Consider the following 22,995-nt stretch of genomic DNA (forward strand, 5'->3'; position numbering starts at 1 on the left):
CCATTATCCATGCTGGGCCAGCGGGAGGAACAGGATCTGCTGACATCCCCACCCCTGCAGGCGTGTGCCACGGTGCTAAAAACCTTCACTTTATCAGCACAGCACTCAGATATGGTCTAATCACCAGCTGCCATCAGCATTGTCCACTGCTGAGCAATTAGGATTATTCAGAGCTCCCTAATTGATGCCACAGCCACACACCTGCAGATCCCTCATGGGGTAGGGACTGGGGAAATCACCTTACAATGGAGAGAGACCTCTGGGAGAAAAAATGACACAAATCAGCATTATCAAGCAAGAAAAAGAGATGGGACTCTCCTCTACAAGTAACCTGAAGCCATATCAGTTTCTCCAGGGACAAAGAGCCTTTTTCCTCACCAAACCCCAGAGGTTTCAAGGCTCAGCTCGGAGCTGCTGGCTCCGGAATCAATCTGCCAATGGAAGGGAGCCCAAGGAGTTTTGGAGATGCCACCCAGCCCATCCACCTGGTCCAAGGCCACCTCAAATACCCTACCTAAGATATTTCTGTTGGTTGTTTGTCTAAATCTATATTAAAGTTAAATTTTGCCTTGAATCCCTTCCGGCATCATCTGGCTGAGGTTTATGGCAGTGCCAGGAAGAGACTGACAGCACCCCAAAAAACATCCAGCACTCAAATCCTCTGCAGAACCCCCCAAAGGAAAGCAAATCCATGGTTCCAGCTGCTTGCTGGGTCCTGCTCAGCCTCCTCCAGCAGCAGAACAAGGCGTGGATCTGAACCAGAGCCACTGCAAATCAGGCTCTGGGTGCACAGACACACAGCAGAGAGAGCCACAGGCAAATCTGAGCGCTGAGAGACCCACAGCGCCTTTGAAAAACACAATCTGAAGTTCTTTTTGTTATCACAGATTAGAGCATGTGGAAAAACAACTCTTCCCTGGTGCTGATGAGCAAAGAGCATCACGAGGCTGCTCCTCCTTCAGCCACTGGAGCCATGCAAAACACGGGGACGTTTTTCTTATCACACCCACCAAATTCACACACTGTACAGGCCCAAAGCAGAACATTTCATGTTTCCCAGAACAAAAACTGACACTCCACGCAGATACCCAGCTCCAATGGACTGGTTTTGTGGAGTAGAAACTCGATATCCAAGCGCTGAGAGAGCAGCCAAACACTACACAAATTATTTAAGCAGCTCTGGAGATAAGGTTATTGGAGTGTGGAGGAGAAGCCTAAGGAAAATCTACTCATGGCATTTATTTTGCTAATTTAATTATCGTAAAGATGCTGATGAGGTGAGAAGTTGTGTCATAGAAAGCACCAGTTCATATATAAATTGTTTTATCCTTAAGTCTCCACGTGAGACTGTCCTGTGTGCTGTGCTCCCCTTGCCAGAAACAGAGTGCTCAGATTCCCAGAGCCTAAAATCCACAGAACTGAATGAACAGAGAAATAGTTTATTGAGCTTTAAAGGCTTCCCTTCAAGTACTGTTTTAAAACAAAAGCTTTATTCCTTTAAGCCCTGTTAAGGCTCCACTGGGCGAGACTTTCAGACACAGACATCACACTGAGGAGCTCCATTTCCTCTCTGGCTTTTGGGAGCTTTTGAGGGGTACTTAGAGGGAGCTCTTGGACTCCTCCATCCCAAACTGAAGCTATGTAAACACATCAGCCTGACTTCAGAAAGATGACATTCAGAAGAGACCAAAGACCAGAAAAAACCAATCCTGTTCATTTCATTAAATCCCTGCTCTATGTTTGCACTACCCAGAGAATATAATTGGATTGTCTTTGCAGAAAAGACAAGAAGAACATTTGTCTGATATTCAAATTTTAATGAATCCTTTCATTGCTCATGAAGTATTAAAATCCTTGCAGTGCCGTAACGCAACATGGATGTGCTTAATGAAGTTGCAAATGGAAACAGAAAAATGCTTTGCTATCCTGTGATGTCTGTGGGATTGCACATGCCTTACTCCTGGAAAACCAACACACGGGGATAAAGCCTCCTGCACATTTCCTGAGATTTTCTAATCAAGCCCACCTTCAAGTGCAAACATTCTTTATGTACTTTATCAATCACAAAACGCTGCTGATAGGACAGAGTTTGTCTGCAGCCTCTGTGTGAGGGATTTCCCAGTGCCCAGGTCAGTGCAAGAGCTGGAACTTGACTTTTTCCCTGCAGGTTGCTGAGTGAACTCTCAGTTCCTGCAGATATTTCAGAGCAAACAACTCAGAACTGATGTTGTGTCACTCACGTTATGAAAGCGTCAATGCCAAGTTCAGCAGCTCTGCCACAGACCCCAAATAATCCATCCCTGCAAGACCTGGGTCAGAATTGGGGTCTTCACATCCATGGGGGAAAATGAGGCAGCAAAAATCAGCCAGCAAAAATCAGCCAGCAACCAGCCCCATTCTGTGTCATCAAAATGCTGTGTGAGAACATCACATCCCAGCACCCAACTCCTCCCTCTCCACAGTGTCTGCTCTGTGGAGAGCCCAAACTCCTGCCCTGGACCCCAGCTGATGGGGTCAGAGCCTTGCAGTGCAATAATCCCGTGTGCCCTCAGCATAATTCAACTCCCACAGCCACAAAACCAGAGAAAAACATCCAAAAATCGGGCTGGAAATTACGGCTGCACAGCTCCACACCTGCCTGCTCCCTTCCCTTCCTCACACCCTGCAGCCCAACAGGCTTTGCTTTGATGAACACGCTGGGACCAAGCTCCTCCCTCCCTATCCCAGACAATTCACATTTTAAAAGCCACTAAACGAGGAATTGTGCCCAGGGGTGAGAGCAGAGTGAGCTGAGAGGAGCAGGAGGGAGCAGCAAGGCAGAACCACAGACGTCACAGGCGTTTGCTCTGACCTCTGACAAACCTGCTCCCGAAATTCCTTTCACTTAAAACCATTCCTTTGACTTAAAACCATCAGTCTTGTGCTGTAAGCTGAGCTCAGGCTCAGCTCATCACATCAGGGCCCTGAGATTCCAGTGTGGCCACACAGCAGCACTGATCCCAAAGTGACTCAATGTGTCCAAAAGCCTCCAAACTGCACTGAAAACTGACTAAAAAGACCTTGAAAGTTACACACTGTTTATCAGACCAATATTGCTAAATATCTGCCACCCTTTTATGCCCATGAATGAGGCATAATTCCTGAGAGGGGTCACAGTTCCTGACAGCTCACCCAGGGCATCAGCAAATGCAGAGTGGGAGCTGAGCTCTGCAAAAGCTGAAACTGCCTGAGTTACAATTCCAATGGAGCAGCAGCTCTTGGCATCCTTGGAAAAGGGCACCTCTGGCCTGAAACACACCATTAAAATCACATTTCTCTTTCTGGAGTGCACCAAAAGCATGCACACCCTGAGTTCTTCAGGAACAAACTGAAGAGAATTAATCTCAACTTTCTGCTGAGTGCTATTCTAATTGGACTTTATTTCCATCCTTTAGGTGGGATTTCCTTCAAAGCATCATCTTCCTCAGAGCCTTCAGGCACCCCTCAAGGTGCCCAGGAGGCAGGGAAATAAACACCATCTCAAATGAAGGAATTCCTACTGAGGGTACAGAAGCTTCTCAGTACAGAGCATCCAATTCCAGCCATAAAACTTTCTGGACAAGAACAGGAGCCGAGTGTCCTGCCCTGTTTTGTCAGTTTAAACCCAGATTCACAAGGAATCCAGACTCTTCACACAAATCCATTAAAGCCCTCAGCCAGCACTGGAGCACTGCAGGAGCCAAAGTGAATTCTGTGTTTGTTTTCCATGTCACAAGGCAAAAGGAAAGCCAGGCCCACAACCTGCAGCGACGTCAGCCCGTGCCCCCCGGTACCCTCAGCCAAAAATCCGAGATAAAGACAAGGCAATGGCTGGGATCCATATCTCCCTGCACTCTTATGCAATGCCAGACAAAAACTGGGCTCAAAGCAGGAATTGGAATAACTACAGGCTCATCCCAAGCAGGCAATCCCAGCCACAATTTCCCCTGACCCAACTCAACTCCTCTCCTCTCCTTCCTCTCCCTTCCTCTCCTTCTCTCCTCTCCTCTCCTCTCCTCTCCTCTCCTCTCCTCTCCTCTCCTTCCTCTTCCTCTCCTTTCCTCTCCTCTCCTCTCTCTCCTCTCCTCTCCTTCCTCCTTTCCCTTCTCTTCCCTTCCCTTTTATCTTCTCTTTATTTTTCTTTTTTCTTTTCTTCTCTTTTCTTTCCCACCTACCACCAGCCTTAATTAAGCAGCATAAACATCCCAGCAAGTTCATTCACATCCCTCAATGGGAATTTGCAGACAATTATAGGATATAATTGGGAAGCCTAATCATTGAACTTGTACCCAACTATTGTTAGAAGCTGAGAGGAGGGTGAGTGTTGCTTCCTCCAGGACACGGCTGGTTATTCCCCAGCTCTGTAATTAATCAAAAGGTCCTGAAATCCTCAACCTTTCAGTTAGAAATAATCTTTGTGCTGGTCACACCTGGGGGGTTTTGACCTTTTTTTTTTTGTGTTTTGTTGGGATTTTTTTTTAAGCGCAGCAATTATTTACAGAGGCAATCCCTGTCAAATCCAATTCCTGATAGGAAAAGATGTTTCAGAGAGCTTTGCCAAGTGACATATTTCAGTTGGTCTGCTCACACACTCTGAATGCACTTCTTTGTACAGACCCAACAGTTCACAATCCCCTCACAGCCTTGAACAACAAAGATTTCCAGTCCCTTCCCTGTGAAATCAGACACTGTTGTCCCATCACACAGATTACATTTATTCTGCTCATTTTGCCTAAATCCAGGAAGGGACATCTGAATTACAATTTAGAATAGTTTACAATTAATGAAAAGATTTAAAATGCAGAATTTCATTGCCCTGCCTTCATGAAGGAGGTGTAAAGGAAAGAAAACACACAGAACACACAAGCACCCTGAACATCAGCAGGATTTGCTCTGAATGAAACATCTCCTCCTCCTCCCTGAGCAAACACATCACACCAGGTGAACCATTTCCTGCTCTCCCATTCATGCACTACCAGCACATGTTAACTCTGTCACTCACTATTATTATTATTTTTATTTTATTTTATTTTTACATTCTCTGACTTTCCCCTTGCACCCAAGCCAGCAGCATTTTCCAAAATTTGTGTCTGTCAGGTCTCCTGCTTTTTATCTAACAAGGGGTAGTGCAGGTTCCATTGTTTAAGCAAAAAAAGGTAACTTAAAACTGTTGTTGAGGGGGAAAAAGTTCTTCCTAAAGCACTCTTGGAAGTGCCAAGGAGCCAATGCCAGGATCAGACAGAGATTTAAGAACACCGTGAGTATCCTCAGTGCTGAACCACTGCACGGAACTCCTCTGAGACTCCTCAAGGGCCCAGACACCAACCCAAAGAACAAGTGGTTTTGGGAAAGGCTAAGGTGAAAGAATTAAAATAGCAGCTATTTTTAATATTTTTATATATATAATATATTTTATATATTTTATATATTATATATATATATTATATATATATAATATGATATTTTATATCATTCTCCTTTTTAACTCCTCAAAAACCTTTGCCTTGACAGGATTTTTGTACAGGAATTCAGACCTCTCAGCTATGGGGAGGAATCCTCTGTGTATTTACATTTCTAAAGATGACATGGGTCACACAGTTCCTTCTGAAGTGCTGGTTTGGAACTGGGGCAGGAGCAGGAAATCTTCACTTCCCACCCCAATTTTAATAAAGGTGCAGCAGTGAGGAACCTGATGAAACATCAGCTCAGCTGCACCTGTGGGGATTTCTCACCCTTTATATTAAAATCCTTTATATTAAAGGATTTTATTTTAAAATCCCACAGCCTTGCATCACCCAGCTCAGTGCAGAAAAGCTGCTCCAGTTTTCCCCCAGTTTTGTTTGCTGTTTCCAAAGCAGCACATCCTTAAACACTCATTTATAGGAGGGATTGTTTCCGCCCCTTCTCCCCCAACTCTGGGCTGTATCACAACCCCCAAGCACCATAAATCTCTTAACTACTCTTAATAAGCTCAAGTGAATTAGCTGAGGATGTCTCAGTGCTGGCAAAGCATCACCACTGCCCCAGCCGTGGGCCCTCAATAAAAGTGGAGCTTGGCAGGGTCAGCTCAGACACCCCAGTGAGATTATCCGGTGTCAGTTCCCATCTGGCATTTGTCAGAGCAAGGGAAAAGAAAAAAAAAATAAAAAAAAAAGGCAACCCTTATCAGATCTCCAAATAAAAGGAGCACTTCCACTTCGTGTAGTAGCAACTGGAAAAATTTCCTTTGTGTTTGAAGCTTTAAAAATATCTTTGCCCTTGAGGTTGGCTGAGTGTGCTCAGTGCTTCGAGACCCCTTTCCCATACAAAGGTAATAAAAACCAAGCTGGTGGTTACAGAAATTCCCAGCACATAAAAATTACAGGAAGCTGTTGCTAAGTAATATTTCTACCTAAGTAAACATCACAAAGCGTTTCCCACACACACCTCTGAACTTTGCTATTCAAACCTGCCTTGAAGAAGTTCAGAGTTGCAGAATTTCTGCTGGCACTGGTCTGGCTGAGAGTGCTCGGTGCTGGTTCACAGCAGCTGAAAGACATTTCAGGCTTTCAGTGTTTTCCTCAGGGCTTTGTTGTGCTGCTTGTGCTTGGGAACAAAGCAGCTCCTCCGTTCCTTACCTGTCCCTTATCTGTCCCACAATTCTCCCCAGATAAATCACAGGGAAATTAAAGAGAGATCCTGTTGTATTCCTTTGTCTCTAGACCTGTTTCCCAACATGATAGAAAAAAAAAAAAAAAAAATCGTAAAATATTCTGATTTGGAAGGGAAACACAAGGATCAAGTCCAGCTCCTGGCTCTGCACAGAACAACCCCAAAAATCACTCAAAACCAGGAAGAACATTCTTATTTGCACACAGAACCTTTCTTTAGCAGCTCTTTGCATGTCAATTATTCCACACTGTCATCCTTTCCATCTGCTGCTTTACATCCTCTTCAATGGACACAAAATGCTTCATCTACTTTCCACAAAGTCAATATTTTGCCACAAATTCTAAACTGCACTAATGGAGAAACAACTTTTGTTTTTATCATTAAAAAATGAGATAATAGATGGAAAATCTACTGATAGACCTGAAATGGCACACATTGATAATAACTCAAATTTCCTGGTGGCAAGAAGCCCCAAGATGAAGCAGGTAACAGATTCCTCCAAAGGTTTCATTCAGGATGAACAAGAGAATTTGAATTCTCTCTTACCTTCTAATGAACGAACCTATAGTTCACAGAATAATAAAATTAATCTCAGAATGGGTTGGGAAAGACCTGAAAGCCCATCAAGCCATGGCAGGGACATTTTCCAGCATCCCAGGCTGCTCCAGCCTGGCCTTGGCACTGCCAGGGAATCCAGGGGCAGCCACAGCTGCTCTGGGCACCCTCTGAGTAGAGAATTTCTCCCTAACATCTGGCCTAAATATTTCCTCTTCTATTTTAAAAACCATTCCCCCTTTTCCTATCACTTCTTGGCCCCGTAAAAACTATTTCAGATATCCATCCTTACATCCCAGGAATGTGGCCCTTCACTGTCTGATATTGCAGATAATTTTGTTGGTAATTTTTATTTGGCCATTCCACTTTTCCTTCCTATTGCTTTCCTCCACTTCCACATGACCAATAAAAAGCAATAAAAGGCTGAACCAGCTTTTATAATTAGACTGTCAAAGCCATCAGCCTGCTCCAAGTTCTGTATGGACACAGCAGCCTGACTGCAGGGAGAATTGGCAGGAAATCCTATTTCAGAGGGAATTGTTCCTTCCACAAGAGGAGTGACAGACATATAGAAAAAAAAAAAAAAAAAGACGTGGAAAAAATGCGAAATATGAAAATCATGTTTGGCAGATCCAGAGCGAGGTCTAGGACGTGGCATTTGCAGCATTTTTGTTGTCTGCATTCTTCAGCAAAGACGCTCTCTGCAGTGCAGGACCAAGAAGTACATTTTGATGGCAATAAAATGAATGTGTTTGTGAAAAAAAACCCTGTTAAAAATGTCAGGGAAGAGGGACAAAACCCCCAGAACAGGAACAGCACTTGGCTGCCATAAACAGCATCAGGCTAGACCCAAATTCCAAACAGACTACACATTTCCCTGCCTGCCTACCCAAAATATAACATGAGTTGGCCTTAACTGAACTGACTTGGTTTTCACACCAACATGAGTGATTTAGGAGGAGGAAAAAAAAAAAAAGAAAACTCTGAAGAAGCACATCCTGAGGGATCTCAATCCATGGTGCATCCACCTACACATCCCTGCTCACAGACACAGAATTCTCAATACTGCACTGCCTTTTCCAAGGGTGCAGCTGCCCACAAATGATTTCAGTTCCTCCCCAACCTTTGCTCCAGTGTCTGTAAGAGGATCCTTTACTTTGTTGTCCTGAACACTGTTATCACCAACTGAAAATAAAAAAAAAAAAAAAAATTCCAGGCTGGAATTGTAGCTACAGGGATGATTCAGAGGCTTGGATGTGTGCCTTGGAGATAATTCCATGCTAGAACTGAAAAGTTAGTTTTGGAGTCAACTGGGATATTTGCACTGATTAAATAAAGGAATAATTAAATAAAGGAGGGATAATGTGGAGCAAACCACAGAGAGCTGGCAGGGGAAGGGCAGGGAATGGTGTGGAGAGATGGGGGACACCAGGACCCCAATCCTGCCCCAAATGTGCCACTTCCCACACACACACCAGACCCTTCAGAGAACCCCAGAGCCCTCAGGGCTGGAAAAGATCTTTGAGATCAAATGAGATCAAATCCAATCCTCAGCAGCAGCAGCAGCAGCAGCAGCACTGTGCTCACCCCTAACCCTGTCCCCAAGTGCCACATCCCAAATGCTCACCCCTAACCCTGTCCCCAAATGCTCATCCCTAACCCTGTCCCCAAATGTTCATCCCTACCCCTGTCCCCAGGTGCCACATCCAAATGCTTATCCCTACCCCTGTCCCCAAATTCTCATCCCTAACCCTGTCCCCAAATGCTCATCCCTACCCCTGTCCCCAGGTGCCACATCCCAAATGCTCATCCCTAACCCTGTCCCCAATCCCAAATTCTCATCCCTAACCCCCATTCCCAAGTGCCACATCCAAGTGTTCATCCCTAACCCTGTCCCCAATCCCAAATGTTCATCCCTAACTCTGTCCCCAGGTGCCACATCCAAATGCTTATCCCTACCCCTGTCCCTAATCCCAAATGCTCATCCCTAACCCTGTCCCCAAATTCTCATCCCTAACCCTGTCCCCAATCCCAAATGCTCACTCCTAACCCTGTCCCCAATCCCAAATGCTCATCCCTAACCCTGTCCCCAACCAATTCATCAAATGCTCACCCTTACTCCATGTCACCCAATCCCAAATTGTCATCCCTACCCTGTCCCCAATCCCAAATGCTCACCCCTAACCCCAGTGCCCCAAATGCTCATCCTTACCCTGTCCCCAATCCCAAATTCTCATCCCTAACCCTGTCCCCAAGTGCCACACCCTCACTGCCTTTGAACACCTCCAGGGATGGAACTCCAACACCTCCAATGCTTCACAACCGTTTCCACAAAGAATTTTTCCCCAATTTCCCATTTAAACCTCACTTGGAGCAACTTGAGGTCATTTCCTCTCATCCTGTCCCTTACCCCTTGAAAAAGAGACCAATCCCCACCTGGCTGTCCCCTCCTGTCAGGGAATTCATTTTCCAGCCTTCCCACAGGTGCTCTCCCAAATTTCTTGCCCATTTCCTAATATTTTCCAGCGAGACTCCAAGCTCAGCAAGCTGGAAAAGCCAGTCAGCTTGGGATTTGTCTCTGTCAATTGACACCCACTCTGTAAAATCAAAACAATCAATATTTACATATCCTTGAAGGGTTTTTCCCAGTCCCAGTGCAACAACTTCCCATCCAGAGATGCAAGAAAATTATTAAAAAAAAAATAAAAAACCAAAGCAGAACCAGGAGATTGTACACCAAGTTTCATTAAACAAACCAGGGGTACAAATAACCTGGGTTAAAAACTCCACACAAAACCAAAGTTCCCTCTGAAAATGATACCGAAATTGCTGCATTTCATTCTGGTTAGAAGATAAAGAGAAAAAATTAAAGAGAATACATTTAAATCCAGAGAGCCAGGAGACTTGAGTACAGCAGAAGATTCCCAGATAAGCTACAGAAACACAGAGGGAAAGATTTAATGATATTAATACTCTGGGTATTGTAGGAAATTTAGGACTTTTGAACAACTAATATGAACAAGTAGAAGCTGTTTATTGTTTCTATTACACTTTTATAGATTTTTTTAACCCACTAAATACACCTTTTGATGGGTGTTTTTGTTTTGTTCACTTGGGTTTTGTTTGTATTTTTTGGAGTATATGATTGGTTACAATTTTTTTTTTACAGAAAAAATTAAAGAGAATACATTTAAATCCAAAGAGCCAGGAGACTTCAGCACGGCATTAGCTGCTGAAGATCCCCAAATAAGCTGCAGAAACAAAGAGGGAAAGATTTCATTACATTAATACCCTGGGTACTGGGTATTGTAGGAAATTTAGGAATTTTAAACAATTAATATGGTCAAGTAGAAGCTGTTTACTGTTTATTGTTTCTATAATATCGTTATAGATTTTTTAAACTACTAAATACATATTTTTCAATTGGTGTTTTTCCTTTTTCACTTGGTTTTGTTTGTATTTTTTTAAGTATATGATTGGTTATAGTTTAGGTGTTTTACAGTTTTCTGCTAACTAGTTTTTGTGGTCTTGGTATTCGGTTTCTCAGCCTCTTCTTTCTTAATTTAGCACAATTTATGTTCTAATAGTTTTGGGTTTTGTTTGCATTTTTTGGAGTATATGATTGGTTATAGTTTAGGTGTTTTACAGTTTTCTGCTAACTCGTTTTTGTGGTGTTGGTATTCAGTTTCTCAGCCTCTTCTTTCTTAATTTAGCACAATTTTTGTTCTAACAGCTTTGACCAATTCTTGAGGCTTTAACAACAAACCCAGGAGCAGCCTGGCTGGTGCATCCTCTGCACCCTTGCAAATACATTGCAACAACTGGGAGCTGCTGTGAGGCTCTTCAGGCTAAGGAAAGCCAAAATACAATTCACACAAGCTTTTAATAATCTTGACAAAACAATTACACATGCTAAGGATACATTAGGGCTGGCAGGAGAACAGAGAGGCAGCGATTGCAGGTTGGCTAAATAAATGTCACTTAATCTCCACCACTGGCGTGCGCTCAGAGTCCAAAGGCTGCTCACAAACAGACAAAAAAAGGTTTAAAAACCCTCTCAGGCTGTCAAAACAGCAGCAGAAGCACAGGGCAGGTGTCACAAGGCACGGGATCGCTCAGATCCCAGCCTGTGCAAAACAGCGGCCACCAAAAAAACTAAAGTCCAAATCGCGGCGTTCAAACAAAGATAAGCCTGGCTTGTTAAGTGCTTTGGGAAGTGCATTCCAGTCACTGCCCAAATATTCAGGAGCATGGTTTCCCTGCTGTTCCTTCTGCAAGGGACACACAAAACCAGAGCATCTGTATAGATTGCTTTTTGAAACCATTTTCTGATTGAAATCTTAATTTCTGGGTCAGACTGCGCTGAGGCAGGTACTGGACAGGTGCCCTCCAACAAACTCTTGCATCAGAGGCAAGTTCACATTTCTGTCCCAATGGTAAAATTATCATTAAAATATTCCATTTCTCCAGGCTTCAGGGAAATAGGTAGTTTTTTAAAGAAGAGAAAACCATCCATTCCAAAACAGCCCCAGAAAATTCACAGGGATTTTGGGAATATTCAGGAGCATGGCTTCCCTACTATTCCTTCAGATTTCTCCCCCAATGATAAAATATTATCATTAAAATATTCCATTTCTCCAGGTTTCATGGAAATAGGTAGTTTTTAAAGAAGAGAAAACCATCCATTCCACTCTGCTCCAAAACAGCTCCAGAAAATTCACAGGGATTTTGGGAATATTCAGGAGCGTGGCTTCCCTACTGTTCCTTCTGCAAGGGACACACAAAACCAGAGCATCTGTATATATTGCTTTTTGAAACCATTTTCTGATTGAAATCTTAATTTCTGGGTCAGACTGCGCTGAGGCAGGTGCTGGACAGGTGCCCTCCAACAAACTCTTGCATCAGAGGCTCAGGAGTTCACATTTCTGTCCCAATGGTAAAATATTATCATTAAAATATTCCATTTCTCCAGGTTTCATGGAAATAGGTAGTTTTTTAAAGAAGAGAAAACCATCCATTCCACTCTGCTCCAAAACAGCTCCAGAAAATTCACAGGGATTTTGGGAATATTCAGGAGCGTGGCTTCCCTACTGTTCCTTCTGCAAGGGACACATAGAACCAGAGCATCTGTATATATTGCTTTTTGAAACCATTTTCTGATGAAAATCTCAATTTCTGGGTCAAACAGTCTGAGCTGAGGCAGGTACTGGACAGGTGCCCTCCAACAAACTCTTGCATCAGAGGCTCAGGAGTTCACATTTCTGCCCCAATGGTAAAATATTATCATTAAAATATTACATTTCTCCAGGTTTTATGGAAATAGGTAGTTTTTAAAGAAGAGAAAACCATCCATTCCGGTCTGTTCCAAAACAGCCCCAGAAAATTCACAGGAATTTTGGGGCATTATGTTCTAGGCAATAAAAAAGTGCCAATTAGACCTTTACCCTTATGAAACAGCAGCAAACACAGCACATGAAATGCATAAGAAACCAGGTTTCAGTGCTGATGTAACTGCATACCTGAAGGTTTATAAATAAAATGCCTTACAATCTTATTTTTCATTTTAAAATAAGGAACACACGTACACACTTGCATCTTCTTGCTCATACCCTGTTATTCTGGCCACAAAAAATAACCACTTGCTTTAAAAGGAAGCTGGACGATTTTGGGGTGAGGAGTAGCAGAGGGGAAACCACATTAATTGCATTAGTTTGTGCACACTGGGAGGAATTCCTCCTCAAATTTGGCACTTAGCACTCAGAGCTGCCCTTTAAAGCTTGGCAAGAATTTCTGTGCAGCCCACAAGTTTCCTAATTTCGTCTCAGGACACACTGGTTCGTTTGGATGCACGACCTCCAGAAAGGCAGACAACCCTAAATGTGTCACTCTCACCTCAATTCACTTTGCTCCCTGTCAAGTCAGATTGAACATAAATCAAAGCCAATATATAATTAAAGCTAAGCTTAAGGTCAGTTCCAAGTTTGGAAAAAAACAAATCTGTATGAAATTAAAAGCAGCTCCAATACATTTGGGGTGGCAACAGCAGTGAGCTTTTTGAACACAGCTTCTGCCCTGGGCTCAAAGCTCTGTTATTTCACCCTCTACCCCATCCAGGTCCTCTTTTCTCCTTCAGGTCTGACTCCAGCTTCTTCTCTGAGCAAATGTTGCTCACTCATCCCCACATCTTACACCTTTTTATGGCAGGAAGGTTTTGGTGAAGATGGAATTGCCCCTTTGCAGAATGGGGTTTATTTCAATGAGACTTTTCCCCACTGTTGTGCTTCCACCTGCTGCAGCCTCTCAGTCAGTCTGGACTTTCATTCCCTCCCCAAACCTCAATAAAGACACTCAGAGTACCAAGTGTTATCCAAAACACTCACAGTCCATTAAAATGGTGAATTCTGGGCAGCTCCTGACTCTGCAGGAGAACCAAACCCAGAATTCTGGATGCCTTATAAACACAGAGGGAAGAACTGCTCAAACCCATCCCAAAGGTTTTCTGTTCCTCTTTTAAGGTCAATTTTCAGCCCAATCTGTGCTTACAGGTCAGGAGGCACCTGTCAGGCCTCCAAGAACCCCAAAGTGGTTTGGGTTGGAAGAGACACCAAAGCCCATCCAGTGCCACCCTGCCATGGGGGGACACCTTCCATCATCCCAGGCTGCTCCAAACCCTGTCCAACCCGGCCTTGGGCACTTCCAGGGATCCAGGGCCAGCCTGGATCAGGGCCTCACAGGTCCTGACAGGTCAAAATCTGACAGCAAAGCCCCACCTGAGACCCCTCAGCGTGCACTGACCTCTCTGGCAGCGATCGTGCGTCCAGCAGCGCTCGATGAAAATCCCGTTTATCACCGTGGGGGGACAGTTGCTCTTCCCTTTCACAGTGCCTGGGCACACATCTCCACACTCCTCTTTGTCATCCTTGTTGGCCACGATGTAATTGTCTTCTACAGAATCCAAAATCCTGGACCAGTCGATGGTGGACAGGTAGCAGAGCTCGTTGTTCTTCTCGATGCGCACGGCGCCCCGGGTGATGTTCATCAGGTTGTAGAGGCCAATTTCCTTCAGGTGAACCATCTCAAAGATCACCAGGGCGTAGTTGAAGAACAGGTGAGTCCCTCTGATCACAGTGAGGTTGGGGAAGAGGCCCTTCAGGCTCTCCAGGCCATAGACACGGAACAGCAGCAGGTAATCTGTGATCATGGTCAGCTTGGGGAAGCTGAGCTCGCGGAAATCTTCGGGTTTGGTTTTGAACATCAGCAGGATCTGCAAGTGGCCCTCGATCACGGTGCAGTTCTCCAGCATGTTCAGCCTGGTCAGGTTGTTTCGGATGTCCATGCTCCTGCAAACTGGTAGGCAAAGGAGAATTCATTTATTAAATTATTGGAGTTTTCCAAACTCTCGGTTCTGTCCGACCGCACCGAGCTCCGCTGGGGACTTGTGGCCCTCAAGCTTTAAGTGTTAAGAAATACACAGTGGGGAACATTCCCTGGTATAAAGTTACAAAACAAGAGGATTTCATCATTTTTTCTGCCATCTTGAGTGCCTGCCTGTTGCCTCTATCACGACTGCAGTGCTGGGACATCACAAAGGGAAGAGATGGCTGGGCTGTTTTCTCCACACCTACCTCATCTCAGATTGAGCAATTCATGCCAGGGGATTAGAGGGAGGCATTCAGAATGGTTGCAGGGAGGGGAAGATGGGAAAGAATAATGGCCAGAGACGGTAGAGCTTGGGAAGGGAGCAGAAAAACCTGGAAATGCACAGGAGCACAGCCCACGCTCCTGCCCAGACTCTGCTGACAGGAGTAATTTACTACATTAGTAATTTTTGCCCTGAGCATTCTTTTCAGATGAGGTGTTGGGGTTTTTTTTGGTGATTATTTTCTCAAGGGTGCAAATCTCCCTCTCTTGGCTACCTGGGCAGTTTATTTCATAGAAGCAGGAACCAAAGAACTGGCAAAGTGAACAAATGCATGGAGCATAAATTAGAAGGTAAACTCAATAATAGGAATCCAGGAACCAGCAAAAGGAAAAAGTTTGAATAGGGAAATATTTTTTCAACTCTAAGCACAGGTAAGAAATCAAGAAGGAAATTTGCAGCCCCACGCCCCTACAGCACAACAAAACAAAACAAAAACCCTTTTGTGACAACCCCTTTGAAACCAACTTCATAGAAACATCAACCAGACCATAATGTTCAAATCCAGGTGGATTCTTCCTCAATTTTTCCTTTTTGAAGATGGCATCCACTCAAAGGATTTTCTCTTTTGTCTGCAGCTGGTTCAGTGTCTTCCCTCCCCACTTAAGAACAGAAAACTCAGGCTCTTTCCCCTTTGTGTCACTATATGTGAAGTTCACCAGCTATAAAACCACATTACAGCTCCAAGGGATCACCCAGCCCTGCAAAACTGATGTGGACACAAACATTTCACAGCAAGGATTGTCTGACTCCTCCTGGTTTAACACAAGGGTTAAAACCAAATTCTATGCAAATATCTAATTAATTATTCAAAAATTTGCTCCACTGACTGCAAGGAAAAAAAAAATCGGCAATACTAATATGGGATTTGCAGCAACGCTATTGCCCAATGGGATTTTTTGGCACTATATCCAAGCCATTTCATAAATTGCTTTCTGGAAGAAAAAAGCCAATGCACACGGTGCCTCAAGGATTAAGGATGTACTTGGAAAAAGTGGGAAAAGGAACCTGATGACCAGCCAGCAACAAATCTCTGCCCCAAAACGTACTGCTGCACATCCCAACCTGGGATTAAAGACCTGGGAGAGCAACAGATTCAGCTTAAATGCTCTGGATATTTATTTGCAATAAATAACATTGGTATTTCCAAAGAGGCAAGTGCATGGCAGGTCAGGTCAGTGAAAGGAGAAGTAACAGAGGGACACGTAAGAAACTGAAAGACTGAATTCAACTGAAGCCACCAGTGCAGCTAAAATTACCAGATAAATTCAAAATGCAACATCTTGGTTCTTTTTTTTTTTAATAATTATTATTTTTGGGGTGCACAGCTGTGTTGGGGTGGCACCCGCCACCACAGGATAAATGCACTGCCTGCTGGAATGGACAGGGAAAGGAAAGGTCAAAAAATACAGAGCAGGAATTACTTGTGAGAGTCAGAGCTCGAGGCTGTGGCTGAAGGGATGCATGAATGCCCCGAGCACAATTGCCTGTGCCTTTCATCAATTTGGGCAGAATGAGGTGACTCCCAGGGGCTGGACACAAACCCTGCACCCTCAGTGGCACCCTGAGCAGGGCTGGGGGCATCTGCACTGAGGGATGGCCAGGAAAAGCCTGGCTTTTGAAACCAACTTCATAAAAACATCAACCACACCACAGAATTCGGTTTTAACCCCTGTGTTAAACCAGGAGGAGTCAGACAATCCTTGCTGTGAAATGTTTGTGTCCACGTCAGTTTTGTAGGGCTGGGTGATCCCGTGGAGCTGTGACGTGGTGGTTTTGTAGCTGGTGAGCTTCACACAAAGAGGAAAGAGTCAATGTTCAAATCCAGGTGGATTCTCCCTGAATTTTTCCTTTTTGAAGACTGCATCCACCAAAGGATTCTCTCTTTTGTTTACAGCTGGTTCAGTGTCTTCCCTCCCCACTTAAGAACAAAAGGGCTGTGGCTGCTTTTTCAGGCTGTGGAAATTTTCCTTTTGTGCAGGAACAGAGTGAAGGAACTTGGTGTGGAGGAGCCACCCATGGTGGGCGCCCAGCACTGAGGAAATTCAGGGTCCTGCCTGGCAGAGGAACAGATCCACAGGCAGCAAGGATTCTGAGAGGATGATCTGAACCCCAGCATGGTTTGGGTTGGGAAAGACCTTAAAGCCCATCCAGTGCCAGCCCTGCCATGGCAGGGACACCTCCCACTGTCCCAGGTGCTCCCAGCCCTGCCCAGCCTGGCCCTGGGCACTGCCAGGGAACAATTCCTGCCCAAGATCTCATCTAAATTTCATTTTTTTCAGTGGAGCCATTCCCTGTGTCCTGGCACTGCTGGTCACTGCAGCCCTGGAGTTCCCAGCTCTCATTCCTCTCCTCAAAAACTCCAAATTAAATCACTCTGCTCCTGGACCTTCAAGCTGGACTACATCGACAGGACATGCTGCTCCTGCCCATAACACCCCAAACTGCTCAAAGATCTTCAAATCTCCAAACTCAACCACCTCAGCATCTCAAACAGCCCAAAAGCTGCTCAAAGATCTTCCTCAAAGATCTTCCAATTTTCACAAAACTCAACCATCTGAGCACCCCCACAAAGTCCAAACCTCCCTCTCTCCCATCCTGACACAGATTCCTCACAGAAAAGGTGACCAAAGGCTAACAACTCCAAATATTTTGAAAAGATGTGTTAAGGAACAAAGGTTGGCTAAAGGTGAATCTAAAAAGAAATGAGTGAAGCTTTTGAAGAAATAAAAATACAGATCTAGCAGAGCTGGAAGTACAACAGCCATGGTTCATCAGCTGCTTTTTCCCACATTTAGAGAAAAATCACACTTAATTATTTTTCAGGTTCTACTTCAATTTAGCTTTTAAGTGATAAATGGTATCTAAGCTCCTTCTTTTTAACACCTCAAAGATCAAAGAGAATAATGAGGAATTAAGAACATCTGAAACAAAATGGGCTTTTTACTTGGAGGTTTCTCCATCTTTTCATGCCTCTGAATTTTCAGCAGTTTCTATCTCCTGTTCATGCAGTAGCAGCTTAAGTCACCCCATAAATTTATTGTTACCAAGACAACAAGAAGCAGTTTTAAGCAAAGTAATAAGTGTTTTTCCACAGCTTCTCTTGATAGTATTTCTTCTGCAAGGACAGGGGAATTAATCAACCATTCAGTAGGAAGGCAAGGCAGGTTTGATCCCAGAAGAAGGAGAGCAAAGTTGAGCCATCAATTATAACACAGACAACCTGGTTTCAAAAAAACACATAAATCAGCTTTCAGGGAAATAAAAAAAAATCACAAATTGATTCTCCAGTAGTAGGCCCAAAGCTGCTCCTGTGCAAAACCCCCACTAGACATAAATTCCTAAATTTCAGCAGAAACAGCAGCACAGCTCTGAGCTGCCAGAGGAAGCACAGCTCCATCCCTGCTACCAAAAAAAAAAATAAATTTACTAAATCATCCTACACATGTTCCACCAGCCCCCCCAGAAAACCAAGCTGAAGCCACGCTCTTCAAAAAACAAACAAACAAACAAATAAATCCCAAGATGCCAAAGCCTCTCGGACAAACTGGTTTGGTAACAACCTCCAAGTCCTGAATGAAGAAACCAGATCTGATGCCAGAGGTTAAGTTTTCAAGATAGAGTCTAAGCAGGGGAATAGCTGGAACTTAAACCTTGTTTATAGTAAATCATGTGGAGAGCAAACCTTAATGATTCACTGCTTCAGAGCTCTGGCCTTTAACAATCAAGATCAGGGGAATCTGGCACAGAAGGATCACAAACCATTTGAGGTAACTATTGGTTCATTCTGATTTTCTTTTTTGTAGTCTGCTGCCTACTGAATAAACAAACTATTGCAAAAAAAAAAAATTTACACTTGCTTGGGTCAAAAGCATTGCAATTCTACATAAAGCTGATTTTTAGAAGTGGCTTTGGGGAACTGGGAGAAGGACTTTTTTGGGATTTTGGGTGGTTTTTGGGATTTCTTGTACTTTTTTGGGTGTTTGGGATTAACTGCTGAGACAGGAAAACATCCTGGTACCAGGTTAGAGGGAAGGACTGTGTGACAGCTCCTAGCCTGCAGCAATTGTTTAATACACATAAAAACCGTTGTGAAATATGGATTTTTTTTTCAGCTTCAGTTCTGCACCTCAGATACCTGGAGCTGAACAAACTGGATATGGACTCCAAAATGAGCCCCTGTAAACCTCAGGGAATATCTCAGGTGCCTGACACACTGCCTGCCTCAAAACCAAATTAAATCACTCTGCTCCTGGACCTTTCAAGATTCTGGACATCACCACTGACATGAGCCATGCTGCTCCTGCTCCAAACAGCCCAAAAGCTGCTCAAAGATCTTCCTCAAAGATCTTCCAATCTCCACAAAACTCAACCACCTCAGCATCCCCACAGGGTCCAAACCTCCCTCTCTCCCATCCTGACACAGATTCCTCACAGAAAAGGTGACCAAAGGCTAACAACCCCAAATATTCTGAAAAGATGTGTTAAGGAACAAAGGTTGGCTAAAGGTGAATCTAAAAAGAAATGAGTGAAGCTTCTCACCGCCCAAACCGAGGGCAAACCCCTCAAAGTTTGCCCTTTATAGCCTGGTTTGGGCTGTGTTTGTGCTCCCCTCATTTGGTTCAGAACCCAAACTGCAAACAGGATTGTCCTGCCCCATTTCCACGCAGAGATAACCAGGACAGCACCCTCGGGGTAACTCGGGGTAACTCGGGGTCTGTGCTGGGGCTGACGCTCCTGAGGATCCTCCCTGCTCCAAAGGCAGCAGGAACAGGTTCTACACCTCGCCCATATCAGCACCACTGATATTCCACAAGGCACTCACCCCAAAAATGACCTCCAGAAAGCTCTGGGGTTTTATTTACACTGTTCAGAGACGGCCACGGTGCTGCCTGTCCCCAAAAAGAGACAGGACACGCTGGGTTTGGTACAGCCCTGCCCTTCTGCACTCACTTTTCCTACTTTATTCTCCTACTTTTCTCTCCTGTATTTCTACTTTTATTTTCATAAAAAATTCATTCTAGACTGAGTCTCTAACACAGGCTTGAGGTGGGACAAGGGAACAGTTTCTTAATGAGTTTACGAGCACAAAAATATCTGTATCAGCCAGATATGATACTAACTAAGAAGTAACCTATTTTAGAAGTGTGCTACTACAGCAATTCACAGGGAAATTTGTCCCACAGGATGATTTAGGCAGAGATCTCTCAACTGCATTCCCAACTCAGATCAGCAGCAGGTACTGGAGCACATGGGCAGCACCCAAATTTAGGGGAAGAGTTCAGGAGGGGAGGAAGAGCATTCCAAACATCCATGATTGCATTGATCAGTTTTCTATTAACCAGAAAAGGAGCCCAAAGGAAGCTGCTCCATTAGCAGATGCCTAAAACTAGGTGAGGTAAATCCCACCCCAAATACCAGAGCTAATGAACTGACAGGCATGAGTCATGTGCGAGATTTATTTCAAGAAGTTGCATTATGTTTACACAGTCATTAAAAAAAAATACACAAAACTGTCTTTCTTCCCAAAACGAGATATATGGATCTTCATTTTATGCACAAGTCAGGCTTTCTTTCCTTAACCCTTTCTCCCTCTCCTGTCAGTAATTCCTGAACTCAACAATTACCCTTAACCACATGTAGGAGAGGAAGAGTGCTTAGTGTGAATATTGTGTTTTCACTTGAAGTATTCCTAAAATATTTAGGAAAAGGGGATGGATTGAGGAGGAGAAACTCATAATCTGGCTGTCAATGTGAACTTTACCATCCACCCCATTTTTCTGCTCAACCACCTCCATCCACCTGCTGCTTGCCCCCAGCTCTGCCTCAAGGCACCAGAGGGGAGAGGAATTCACAGGGCACAAGGAAAAACCATGGATGGGGGGAGTTTTGTCCCTGGAGAGGCTTTCAGAGGGAACGCAGGGCACAGATCTCCAAGAAAGCTGCCTCCATCAGCCCCGTTGCTCAGGGAACAACCTGTTTGCTCATGCAGCTCTCGTACGCGCATTTCCCCCCCTGGTTTTTTGTTTCTGTTTTCCGTCCCCACCGCGCTGCTCCGTGATCTCACCATTCCCAGAAAACTGAGGCAGAAAATGGAATCAAACAGCACAAAACCTTTCAAATCAGCTTCAATCATCAGAACCCTGTCTGTAGAGTACTTCATCAAGTATTTGCATGGTAAAAATGACACGGAAATGTTCCAGCCCACGCTTTGCTTTGCTGTCTTGTGCCCCTACTCCTCCATCCATGAACTCAAGAGTACATTTTCCTACCACGCTGTAACACAGCAAAGATCAGGGAGTTTAGAACACAAACACGCTTGAACCCCAAAAAGCAAATATGATTTAAATAAATAACCAAATCACAGGCTGTGCTGTGGCAGTAATAATAATAGTGTTTTCAAATTAGGAACTGCTGGACTCCAGTTGCACACGTATTTATTTATTATTAGTGCTATATGTCAACTGCCTTTTCCATCTCTGCTGGAGGAGGGCAGGTTTGCCCACAGCAGCTGGGGCTGACCCTCCCAAGGTAACACAGTGTCACCGGCCTCTTGTGAGGTTTCAAACGTGTCAGGGAAGAAACTGGGTTATTTTTGAAATATATGACTTGTCCTATTGCTGAGAGAAGAGGTTGTCTTACAGGAACATGCTGCTTTATTCCCTGGATCCTATACATATCCCAATAATGTCCATCACTGTGTTGTCTCTACTTGAACTGATTCTCTTGCTCTTGCCTTTTCCGATGGGAAAGCCAACAGGTAGATTTTCTATGGGAGACATGACCCACGGATCCAGTTAGCTGTCTTTAAATAAATATTTTCCTTTTGTCAAAAAAATTGTAAGAATCACCTAAATTAAAGAACCTCTCATTAAAAGGATTTCCTGAGCAAGTTTATTTAACGTAGCCCATCAAAACAGCTCGTAAGGCTTAACCTCGAGCCAGCCGTGGGTTTAACAAGCTTGTGACCTCCAACACAACATCTTTATTCCCCTGTCTTGTATTTTACAAGCCCCTGTGTACACACAGAGCCTCCCCCCGGAGCTCTCCCATCTTAATACCTGTGGATTTGGCACACTACCTAAAAGTGGTTAAAGACAAAACCTCCGCGTCTGGCCACACTAAACCCTCCTGAAACCGGAGCCGGTTCTGAGGCAGCCGAGGAGCGGCGGGGGCACAGGGCTGGGGAGGGCACCGGGGAAGGGATCAGGGAAGGGACCCGAGAAGGGACCGGGGAGGGAGAGGGGAAGGGACACGGGAAAGAATCGGGGAAGGGACCGGGGTGTGGATCGAGGGAGGGGACCCAGGGAAGGGGTCGGAGAGGGGTCCGGGAAAGGGACCGGGGAGGGAACCGAGGAACAGACCCTGTCAGGGCCCGGGGAGGGGACTGGGCAGGGGACCTGGGGAGGAATCGGGGAAATCGGGGAAGGGACGGGGCAAGTGCCCACGGAAGGAGCCGGGGAGCGGCACCGAGAGGGGCCCGTGCCCTTCCCCGCGCCTGCCCCGGGCGCGGCCCCCGCTGACCCCGGCCCAGCGCCCGCCCGCGCGGGGCCCCGCGGGCCGGGACGCGCCGGGGCAGCCGCTGCCCTCCCTCCCCGCGGCCGTGCCCGCTCCAATCTCGGCCGCCGCCGGGCCCTCCCCGGGCCGGGGGTGAAGGTGACCCGGGAGCGCTCCGGGCCGCGGCCGCGCTGCCCGCGGGCCCCGCGCAGGTACAAAGGGCACGGCGGGGCCGGGCCCTCCCCGCCGCCGCCGCCGCCGCCGCCCCCCAACCCTCCCGGCCGGGCCCCGACTCACTCTCGCCGCGGCCGCGGCCGCACCAGGCTCCCAGCACCACGGCCACGGCCAGCGCCGCCGCCGCCGCCGCCGCTCTCGGTCCCATCCCGCGCCGCTGCCGCGGCCGCCGCCGCCCGGCGCGAATCAGAGCCCGCGGGGCGGGCGCGGGGGCCGGGCCCGGCCGAGCATCGCCGGTGGAGCCCCCGCGGAGCCCCTTTATAGCGCCGGGCCCCTCCCTGCCCGCGGTGTCGGCCCCGGCCCGGCGGCCCCTTCCAGCGCAGGCCGGGCTGGCGGCGGCG

General features: G+C 45.7%; 1 protein-coding gene across 1 annotated transcript in view; it reads right to left on the reverse strand.

Moving 5' to 3' along the window:
• The window catches only part of INSR (insulin receptor), a 63,201-nt gene extending 40,206 nt beyond the window's left edge, over positions 1–22,995 (reverse strand). Inside the window, exons 1-2 of the mRNA XM_064733994.1 lie at positions 22,718–22,995; positions 14,020–14,571 (exon numbers count right to left, since the gene is read on the reverse strand). Coding sequence (XP_064590064.1) covers positions 14,020–14,571; positions 22,718–22,802 — 637 coding nt within the window. The 5' untranslated portion in view covers positions 22,803–22,995. The remainder of the gene's footprint in view (positions 1–14,019; positions 14,572–22,717) is intronic.

The sequence above is a fragment of the Zonotrichia leucophrys genome, chromosome 28, assembly GCF_028769735.1.
Source record: "Zonotrichia leucophrys gambelii isolate GWCS_2022_RI chromosome 28, RI_Zleu_2.0, whole genome shotgun sequence".
In the NCBI taxonomy this organism is placed as follows: domain Eukaryota; kingdom Metazoa; phylum Chordata; class Aves; order Passeriformes; family Passerellidae; genus Zonotrichia; species Zonotrichia leucophrys.